The following is a 10,532-nucleotide window of genomic DNA, read 5'->3' as shown; positions in this document are numbered from 1 at the left end:
AAATGGTGGAATTCACGTGTGAAACAAGGAGAAAGGTCCATTAATTTGTTCATTAACGGCAATGTTTCCTTACTAGATGTGGGGAGGTAAGTGCATGCATTAAGGCCAGAAATAGGTACGAGTGCTCGATTTTGTAGAAGTCGAGCCTTGTTTGTGCCAAGTGTTGGCTTCATGTCATGCAAAGATCTAGGTCTAGCAACCTTAAGAAGTGTGGTGGTAATTAAAAATCAAGAACATAAGTATCACCACCTTTGCAGCTAGCGTTGAAGAGATTTTTCTTATCAGAGAACATCATTTTTATTTTTTGGGAAATTTTTCTTTTACATTACTTGCAATGTAAATTTATATTGTAAACACACAAAAAGTGGCAAATATAGCAAGTACAATGTAAATATATAAAGGTTTTTTTTTTTTTAATTGAGAAATAATTAGTGTATATTTTAAGTACTTTCTTTCTACTATAGGGATTCAATAATTTCAATTAGGATTTTAGGGCTTGCTGAAGAAGAATGAGATGATACATGCATTATATATATAGCTTAATTAAAAAAAAAAAAAAAAAAAAGTGCTTAGTTGGAAGAGTGAAATTGCCAAGAAGATTCAAGGAAGAAGTAGTGCAAGGACATATTTTGAAATCAACTTTATTTAAAAATATACGAATAACAAATTATATTAATATTTTTTTGATGATTTTTTTTTTTATGAAGCAAATCGTATTAATATAATAGGAGCTTTTCCTTTATAGGATTTTCCAGTTTGGTCCAATTTGGTCCACTCCAGTTCAGTTCAGTCCATTTTGGTCTATGTTTCCATTCAGTCCATTTAAGTCCAATTTGGTCCACTTTGATCCAATATAGTCCACTTCTGTTCATTTCTTACAATTCTGTCCATTTCCCACCACTTCGGTCAAATTCAATCCATTTCAGTGCACTTATATAAAAAGGGAAAAGACAAGGGTTGGGTTAAAAGTACATATTCTAAATCCAAATTTACTAAAAAATATAGATCTCAAACTCTTTCCAAATTCTATTAAATTCTAAAAGAATATAGGTTTAGGGTTTCAAAAAAAAAAAAGGATTAAGAGGATTTGTGACTAGTGTTCATTAAATAAAAAGTTAAATGTCTAATTTGGGAAATGAAATATTTCACCAAATGGTCAGCGTTAGCCTAAAAGACTGGTCCTATTCTGGTGACATTTTCTTCTTTCCTTTTCTTCTTTTTTTTTTTCCTCTACTTTTTAAGATGTGCAGAACTAAAGGTATCCCTTTTAAAGGGAGTTGACAATTTGAGAAGCCTCTTGAAAATTATCTAAGATAAACGTGTTATTTATTACACCTCAATTTTCCTTTTTTTTCTTTCTGCCGTTCTCTCTCTCTATCTTTCTTACCTTTTGTGTCTTATGCTAGGATAGTTTCGGAGAAAAATGTCTATAATAGATTTTTATTAAAGAATGAAAAAGAAAGATTACTATACGTCTATACCTACTTAAAAGGTAAAGCATGGCAATAGCCAAAAAGGGAAAAACAGATCCACACACGTTAATATAAATTATTACCGTAGAAGTTTGAACTTTGAAGTGAAAGGCTTATTAACATAACGAATCACCAAAATTTCGAAAGACATTCCTTTATGATCAATGCATTGCGTTTGATGAGAGAGCAATACCCACAAAGCAGCTCATTTGAGTTTCAGTTTGAGAACATATTTATCATATTTGTACTTATTTTTTGGGGTCTTTTAATCTAACATACATCTTTGTCCTTTTTTTCAAATTAAATTCTTTTCTATATATAATTCGCATTCTTTTCCATAACCAAATAGTGATTAGTGAAAGGCTTTACTATAGCTGCATAGAAGAGACCAGAATAAGGCCTAAAGAAGAGAAAGCTACACATTAGTCATGCTCAATTTTTAGCACTCGTCAGGTCTCAGCAACATTACTACCTATATTGGCTTTTTATTGATACTTTCTAACAATTTTACCTGTTTTGTGTCTTGTTGACAGAACTACCATATTGTAAATACTTTTTATCTCCAAATCTCCAATTAGTACCTAAATAAAATATATAATTTTTGACAGAAATATTTAAGAACCCCAAATAACAAGTAATAATACAAGAAACAAGACTATATTATCTCATCAATAGGACTCAACAATTGAACCAAATAAACTGACAAAGCTTTTTTTTTTTTTTTCTTTTTTGATACAAGAATAAACTGACAAAGCCGAATTGCCCAGATACACATTTTTTCAACAATCCAACTAAAATAACAAAAGTACTGTAACATCGTTTATGTAGATCGTATTGTACTTAACGCTGCCATACAATTAAGAAGACAGTATTTTTCCGTTAACAATTTCCAGACATCAAAACTAAAGAACGATAAGCATTTCAATGGTCTCCCAACCAAAACTGGGAACCTGCACATATATGAAACAAAAAGTATGAAGTACATACATTATAACAAGCTAAACAAAACATGAGTGAAAGAACACTGAGAGTGATTTATGTGACAGTAAATTAAAAGGCAGGAAAACCAAGTTAGTTGTGTATTTGATTATAGTGACCAACTGAGACATTTCTATTACTACATATATCACAGCCCTCATCGGTTCTATTACTACATTACACAGAAATTTCTCTTTTACACAGAAATCTCACATGATATAGACATATTTTAGAGAAAGATGTATCACAACCATAATAGACAGCATCCCTATGAGTCTTAACTTCTCTCTTTCGATCAATGGGGCGCTAACAAGATATTTAAACATTCAATCAAGGCACAGACCCAATCTCAGAGCTGCAAAAAAACTGAGGTGCTGAACGCCTAAGACTTTCTTTATGACAAGCTTCTAATTTAGTAAATGACCAAGCTAAAATCACAGCTTCAAAATCAGATAAGCCTCAAGAACAAGCTTTGGCCCAAAGGGAGGGAAAAGGGAGATTTGAAATAGTGACTCCACTTCATGAGGCGTGGTCCCTAGCCGATTATGCTGCCCCTTGGGGTATGAAAACTTTTTAAGTTTAGCATGTTATAACTCTGAAGAACTCTTCCAGCAGTAATATACATCCTCCGTCAAATAAATATAAGCATTTTCTCACCAAAAAGCTTCCTTAAAGCAATGACAAACAAATATGACAAGACCTCTCACATGATGATGCCATCAACTGCACATCATAACATCTTTTCCACTATACCTTCTGGAACATTAAATCAAAACCAGACAGCTCATTGAGGGCTTGAGAAAATTTCAAGCAACTTAGTTAAATTATCTAGAGCTTGCTCAGCAGCAGCAAAGCAAAGTTTAAACAAGAATATCTAGACTTGATTAAAGCTCAAGTGGAGCTTGAACACACTCATATATTATATAAGCTAAGCCCAAGAGCCAAACACTTGGCTCAGCTAGCCTTTGATCAGTTGATTGGGGCCTACACAATCTCACCCTCACCCAAGCACCAAATTCCAAAAATCCTTGCTCTGGTGTTCAGCCTTAAGCTTCAGATCATCCTCAATGCCAATTGATAACAAGACATATGTACTTCAACCAACAACCAGCATTTACCCACACCCCTAACAAAAGGACTGAACTGGGTTAAATATAAATTGAAGACAAAGAAAATACAAGAAGTGGAAAAGTAAGGGAATTCAACAAACATGCACACACACACACACACACAGAGTCATTGAACCAAGTACTAAAGGCTCAATGGAATTGTAATCCATAATCAAAACAATTGTTTTGAGCTGTAAATAAAAAACAATATAGAATATCACTAAAATGTTATTTAATCTTTGAGAAATCCAAGATAAATAGTATTTGGGGATAATTGATATCTAAGAAAGGGGCTTCCAAGGATAGTTACCACCCGTAACCAAAAGACAAAACACATTCTCTAACTAGCTTCTTATAAATCCCAACACATTTCCTTTCTTCTTTCTTTTTTTCCTTATTGATAAATTACACGCGCAGTGGGTTTTGAACCCACAACCTCACCCTCCATCCCATTATTATGGGAGAACAAAGCACCAATTGAGTTATAGCTCATTGTAATAGCCTGGGTAAGGTTCAGTGTGCACTAAACCTAGCTTAGCGGGGGAAAGAAGACGAAGGCTATAGCTCATTGTAATAGTCTAAGTAAGGCCCAGTGTGCACTAAACCTAGCCTGGTGAGGGGAATGAGAAAAGGCCAGAGCAGGTTGCCTTCAGCATGCTAATATTGCAAACTTAGATGTCAATTTAACAAGTTCTCTAAGTATATTTTATTAGCAACATTACTCACATTGCCTTTGCAGACCAAACGTTTTTCTAATATAAACAGCACTCCCTTTCTTTTGATATAGTGAATCCTTACACACTACCATTGCTCTCATTGTCTGTAACTCATCTTGGGCAGCACAAATCACAAGTAATTCACAATTACTTCAATACTTTGTCAAAACCTCTGTCCACATTTTCTTGCATAAGCAAAAAAGGAAAAGAAAATTATTATCTTTTTCCCCCTCGTTTCTTTGCCCTTTTATGTTCATTCCTTTCTCATTGTACGTAGTGCCCAAATCTAGAGGCTCTAGCGCTAATATAATGCTTTGTAAACAGAATTCACGTGCAGGATCAAAATCTGTCAACTAAAGCAAAGAATCTAAAATGGATTCAGCAGGATTCTCCATCTAGAAACTAAACATAGGATACATGAGAATATATTTGTGTGCAGTTTAAGATTTTGGCATTTCTTCTTGAATTCAAAGCTTAAACAGATCAAACTTATATCCTAATAAGCTTTCCCTCATTTCTCCAAATGGTTTGATGACAACCCAAACAACAGGACCTAAGGTGTGTATATATATGACATCACCCATTTGAATTTGGCATTAATCAATTATTGACAATCATATCCAACATGCATTTACAATATCCAGCGACAAAAACGGCAAATGCAATTCTCTAAAAGCTCACAAAATCCACATTCACAAATTCAGAAACCACCAACAAAATAAAATACAATCATCAAACATTTCTACTAAAAACATGCATTCATCCAATATCATGATACCTCGTCAATAATATCCAACGATCAAAATAACCAAACATCACAATACTCCTAAAATAGACACAAAAACCTGCAAAACCCAAAAATTAAGCATCAATGATTTAATACTTGCTTCGATCAAAAATCACAATTGTCTATCAGGAAAAAAAATATAAAATAAAATAAACCCCATAAGTACTCATTCTAGTAAGCACCTGCAATAAATTGACCATCAGTGCCCTCCATGCTCCTGGTGCTTAAGGTGGCAGTGTTTCTCAAGGAGTGCAACCAGTTAGGAGAAGGCCATTCCACCAAAGCAGACATGGTAGGGCGGGTCAATGGAGTTGGTTTGAATGTACTTGGCATGGTAGTTGTCCAGCCATCTCTGAAATCCATTCTTCAAATAGTTGGTGGAAAGCATTGGCTTCACATGGTCGGGCGCCTCCTTCTTTTTCAGCCCCTTCATCTCGCTGTAGAATTTCCTCATTGCCATTTGCTACACAGGAACTGCAAAGAACAAAACTTTAGAAAAGCCATTTCCCCAAACACCCCATTTATCACATTAAGTACTCTAAAATTTTCCTTTTTTATTTTATGAGATAACTTTAACCCACAAAGAAAATCCATCAAAACAAAAATGAAGAAAGAAACATTTTTCCGACAATAAGAAGCTAGGTCCGCTGTGCATCAATATAAAACTTTCTCAAAACCTTTCCCAAGCCAAGCTGTAAAGGCCTCCAAATACACCTAGCAGTAAATTAAACTTAGTCATAAAAATAAATAAATAAATCCACTCTTTCATTTGTATTCCTATTTCCCCATCAATCCAACAAACAAAGAACAAAAAAAAAATCCCATTTTCCCGGAAAATTTAATCCACACAAAAAAAAATTCCAGAAAAACAAACAGAACCAATGTTTACATTCTTCTCTAATTACCTTTTTTTCCCAGCAACCAAACAAACAAATAAGAAATTTATAGAATGGTCTTGTAGACTGCAAACAACCCAAATAAAATCCAAAATTTGTGATTTGTTTGCAGCTTTTATCTAATTTCTGTATAAAGCTATTAACTCACCAATCCACAACATATGCACAACCTACAGCAATCCACTCACTAATCCTTTGATTTCTCTAGCATAACAACTTCTCTCTGTCTAGAATATCTTTATGTTGTTGAAAAATTCTCCGTTAATCGCATGCCCCTGAATTTTTTTGACATCCTTCACATAAAAATAATTGTTAGTGAAAGACATGGTCTCTTTTCCCTGCCCCATTAGGCATCTCAACCATGCATGACCACTTCTGTGTTTTGGAGCTACAGCTCTGTTACATTTGCATTTTATTAACCCCTTCAGATGATTCCTCTCAAAGTCAAGGAGGTCACCTCCATAACAAGGTTAAAACATTTATCTTCATCAGTACTACCTAGATTTCCTTTAAAAAATGTATCCTCTTTATGGCTACTTAAATTCAAGTAAGATTTTCTGCATCAGGTTTTCTTTGGTGTTTATATCCTGTGGTTCATCTCTGGATTGCAAAGCTGCATCCTCAACAGAGATTTTTTTTTTTTTTTTGATAAGTAAATAATAATAATAAAACAGAGAATTGCTTTCTCAAATATCATATAATTTGTCAGTCAAGAATCCTCCAGGTTACAGCATCTGGCGCCAGCCCATTCCTTCTCTCTCAAGCTTCTTTCATTAATCCCAACTTGCATGCACTGTCAATCAAAATATTATAATAAAAAATGTTTGGAGAGACCCCAGAATCAAACAATTCATATTAGAAATGACAAGCTTCATTAAATTTGCACGAGCAGCACAGTCCTTTGAGAAGGGCTGCATAAACATAATTATCATGATACTTTGATGGCCATATGACATCATCCCAAAACTTCAAGGCCTCTTCTATTCGGTTGGCTTTACATAATCCATCAATTATTATAGTACAAGTGATACTATCCAACTAGACACCATCATTTTCCATTCTATTAAAAAACCCCATTGCTTCATTTGCTTGCTGAAGTTTAAACAAGCCATGAAGGACTGCATTATATGTCACAACACCAGGCCTAACACCTCGTTCTGGCATTATGTGATACAAAAACTCGAAAGCTTCCTGGGTTCTTCCAACATTTAATAAACCCTGTATGATAGTAGTGAAGGTCACAGCATCTGGGGCACAAAATTTCCCTATTATCATATCATTTAATACCTTCAAAGCTTCTCCAATCCTCCCCATCTTGCAAAACCCATTTATAACTGTGTTCAAGGTAATGACATCAGGCTGACACTGGTTTTGAAGCATAAATACAAGTGCATTCAAAAGCTCAGTTGGGTTAGTGATAAGACAAAGAGCTCTTAAATACATATTGAACATTCTAGTTCTGTCCACACCCTTCTTATTCAGCATATATTGGAGAAGATTCCTTGCCTTGTACAGGTCCGATTCTTTGCAAAGCCCTTCTACTAGAACCTTATATGTATACTCAGATGGTAGGTACCCAAACTCAATTCCTTCCTCCAACAACTGATATGCCCTCATATAACCTCCCTCCTTGCATAGTCCATGTATGATAGTATTGTATGAAGCCAAACTTGGAAGAAACCCCCTCTTCCTCATTATGTAAACAATCCTTGAGGCCCCATGATGCTTTCCAGCTTTACAAAGTGAATCTATCATCTGTCCATAAACGAATTCCTCACACACACTCTTCCCTTGAGGCATGTCTTCCGCAATCCTAAACACTTCGTTAAAAAACCCTTCTCTACACAAAGAATCGACCAGGTTGGCAAAAGCAGCATTTCTCACAGACAGGTCCTCTTCATCACTCACCTTCTCCCAAAGTTTGCACATCAATTCCCTCCCACGGTCAATGTCACGCCCCCGAAGAACACCACCTAATAATACACTATATGTCAGCGAATTGGGTACTACACCATTCTCGCCCATTTCATCAAACACCTTGTGGGCATTACCCAATTCACCAATTCTACAATACCCATTAATCAAAGTAGTGTAAGAAACAACATTTGGACGATGCCCTCTACCCTTCATATCAAAAAACAACCTATGAGCTTCATCAGGCCGTAGTTGTAACGAGCAAAACTGATTCATCAAACGGTTATAATTAGCCAAAGACGGAACAAACTCAGGCTTAACATGAATCAGACGAAGAATAACATGCAATGTGGTATATGGGGTTCGAGAATCGAGTAACCTGGCAATAAGAACATTGCAGGTACGCTCGTCAAGGACGCAATGAGAAGATATGAAGAGAAGAAGGCGGTGGTGGGCTTCGGAGAAGCGGTTAGAGTGGCAGAGTGCGTGAATGATGGTGTTGATGTTGAGAGAGTCTGGTTGGTATCCGCGGAGGCTGAGGCGGTCCAGAAGGCGAAGCGCCTCGTCGACATTGCGGTCTTTGGCGCAGAGTCTGTGAATCTTTTTGGTCCAGTATGAGGTGTTGTTGTCGGTGATGCTGATGTTGTGTTCTGGTTCATGCTTTGGTGGTTGGTCGATGATAGTGTTAGTGAAGAAGAATGCAGCAAGAGGTAATAAGGTTATGGTCTTGTGGTTGTGAGGGATTGGGAACTTTGGTGATGGAGCGATGAAGCGGAACATTGAACATTTATCATATGCAAACATTCCTGGATTCTGCTGATTTATTTGTATTCATTTCTTGTATGCAAATATTAGGAAGGAAATGTATATAATATTGTAAACATTTGCTGAATAGTGTATGGTATTATTGGACACTTTCATGCAAATGTGTACCATTTACATAAACATTAAATGTAGACCAATAATTGTCCTATCAAAAAAGTGAGCGTCTAGTAAACCATTTACTTGTTTTTTTAACTTATTTTTAGATTTTATAACGAGTGAGGTAGAAAACTTTTTATGAAAAATTGAAAAAATTATTAAATTAATTATTTTTATTTTTAATTTTATTTTTTATAAAAAATTTTCTAAAATAATTTATTAACATATATTATTCGGCTTATGTTAATAAAACCCTTTTATACTTATGCTAATATTGAAAAGTGATCATTCTGGTGATTGGATAAGTAAGATATTACGTTGAATGACTAAATTTGTATGTTGGACAAAAATCTTCTTTCAAATGAATGGTGTTCCTAGCGCAAATATCCATTGTTGGCGTGTCAAGTGCCAAAGATGTCAAACAAATGAGCATGGGTTGGACGGATGAAGTTAAGGGTGATGATTTATTTTTCCATGAAATTGAAAAGTGTACATAATGTCATGTCATTTTAAATCAATTATCAATAATATATTCTTTTTTAATGAAATAAGACTTTAAATGAAATAATGCCATGCATGCCTTCTTATTATTTGATAGATAGACGGAGAAGGGAGTAGGTATAGAGTTCAAATCATAAACATGAAACACAATAAAAAATATCGTTACCGATGGACTATAACTTGAACTTATCATAAATTCATTAATGACTAAACTTTTACACTTTAAAGTAAATGGACAAGATAAATTCTTTTTCTTTTTTTAAGTAAGATAGGAAGAATTGTCCCAACACAGTAGTAAACTTTTTTTTATTTATAAACTATTACACATAGTAAAGAGGGAGGATTTGAACCTTGATCCTCTTCAAGAATGAAAATAATTAATCAATATCAATGAATTACAAGACTTTTTATTATAACGCACATAAGTATCATAAAATTAAAACGATGAAGAGAGGCCACAAAAACTTTGAATTGGTAGGGGACAATGGATCACAAAAAACTTTCCAAACTAGTCAAGTAGCGTTTATCTCATGCAAAGGTGGAACACTAGTGACGTAGATAGTAAATTTTCTTCCTCTCTCCGCCGACTTTGCAAGGACATTTTTGTATCCTAATAGTATTCCGAATGCTAGTAAAGGGTGGAATTTACATGTGAAACAAAGGGGAAAAGCTCCGTTTGCTCATTAATGGCAATGTCCCTTACTAGGTGCGGGGATGTAAGTGCAGGGGTTAGGGCTAGAAATGGGAAGTGTTTCTTGATTTTGTAGAAATCCTGCCTTGTTTGCGACAAGTGTTGACTTCAGGTCATGCAAATGCAAAGGCCTAGGCCTAGCAGCCTCAATAGGTGTGGTGATAAAATTAAAAATCAAGAACACTAGTATCACCACCTTTGCAATGTTGAAGAGAGCTTTCTTCGAGAAAAACATGTTTTTTTTTAATCGAGAAAAAGGATGTATATATATTTCAAGTTTCTTTCTACTAATTGATATGGTTCAGAGTTTAGGGCTTATTGAAGAAGAATGAGTAGGTAATACCCAATATATACAGCTTAAAAGTTGCATGTGTGGAGGAATGAAATTGTTGAGAAGATTCAAGGAAGAGGTCAGGTAATGTTGGAACAAAATACTACTAAATGCATCGAAGCAATTAAGCAGAAATTTCTTAGTTCCTACTATACAATTGAACATATAAAAGTTATTTTTCATGTTCACATTAATTACATGAATTTTAGACACTTA

General features: G+C 34.8%; 1 protein-coding gene and 1 pseudogene across 2 annotated transcripts; both read right to left on the bottom strand.

The window, feature by feature from the left end:
• Window positions 1–2,187: 2,187 nt before the first annotated feature.
• LOC142642659 (uncharacterized) lies at window positions 2,188–8,391 on the bottom strand. Of its 2 annotated transcripts, none has more exons than XM_075817055.1 (4): window positions 8,252–8,391; window positions 5,245–5,536; window positions 5,054–5,120; window positions 2,188–2,422 (listed from the first exon to the last, which is right to left on the bottom strand). In XM_075817055.1, exons 2-4 carry the CDS (start codon window positions 5,423–5,425, stop codon window positions 2,293–2,295), a joined length of 378 nt encoding a protein of 125 aa, XP_075673170.1. In that variant the 5' UTR covers window positions 5,426–5,536; window positions 8,252–8,391; the 3' UTR covers window positions 2,188–2,292. The 2 variants fall into 2 exon arrangements, with proteins under 2 accessions (XP_075673170.1, XP_075673169.1); XM_075817054.1 differs by lacking the exon at window positions 8,252–8,391 and adding an exon at window positions 6,107–6,576.
• On the bottom strand, window positions 6,633–8,710 carry LOC142642658 (uncharacterized; annotated as a pseudogene).
• Between the last annotated feature and the right edge of the window lie 1,822 nt (window positions 8,711–10,532).

The sequence above is a fragment of the Castanea sativa genome, chromosome 7, assembly GCF_040712315.1.
Source record: "Castanea sativa cultivar Marrone di Chiusa Pesio chromosome 7, ASM4071231v1".
NCBI classification, from domain to species: Eukaryota; Viridiplantae; Streptophyta; class Magnoliopsida; order Fagales; family Fagaceae; genus Castanea; species Castanea sativa.
The sequence above is the reverse complement of the archived record's forward strand: the minus strand, read 5'-3'. Positions and strand labels throughout refer to the sequence as shown.

Excerpts from the sequence above, each read along its gene's own strand:
- LOC142642659 (XM_075817055.1), bottom strand. The coding sequence starts at position 5,425 with ATGGATTTCAGAGATGGCTGGACAACTACCATGCCAAGTACATTCAAA. Across the intron at positions 5,121-5,244 it reads TGATGGTCAATTTATTGCAG|GTTTTTGTGTCTATTTTAGG; the intron begins GTGCTTACTAGA and ends TGGGTTTTGCAG. Across the intron at positions 2,423-5,053 it reads CGTTGGATATTATTGACGAG|GTTCCCAGTTTTGGTTGGGA; the intron begins GTATCATGATAT and ends ATATATGTGCAG.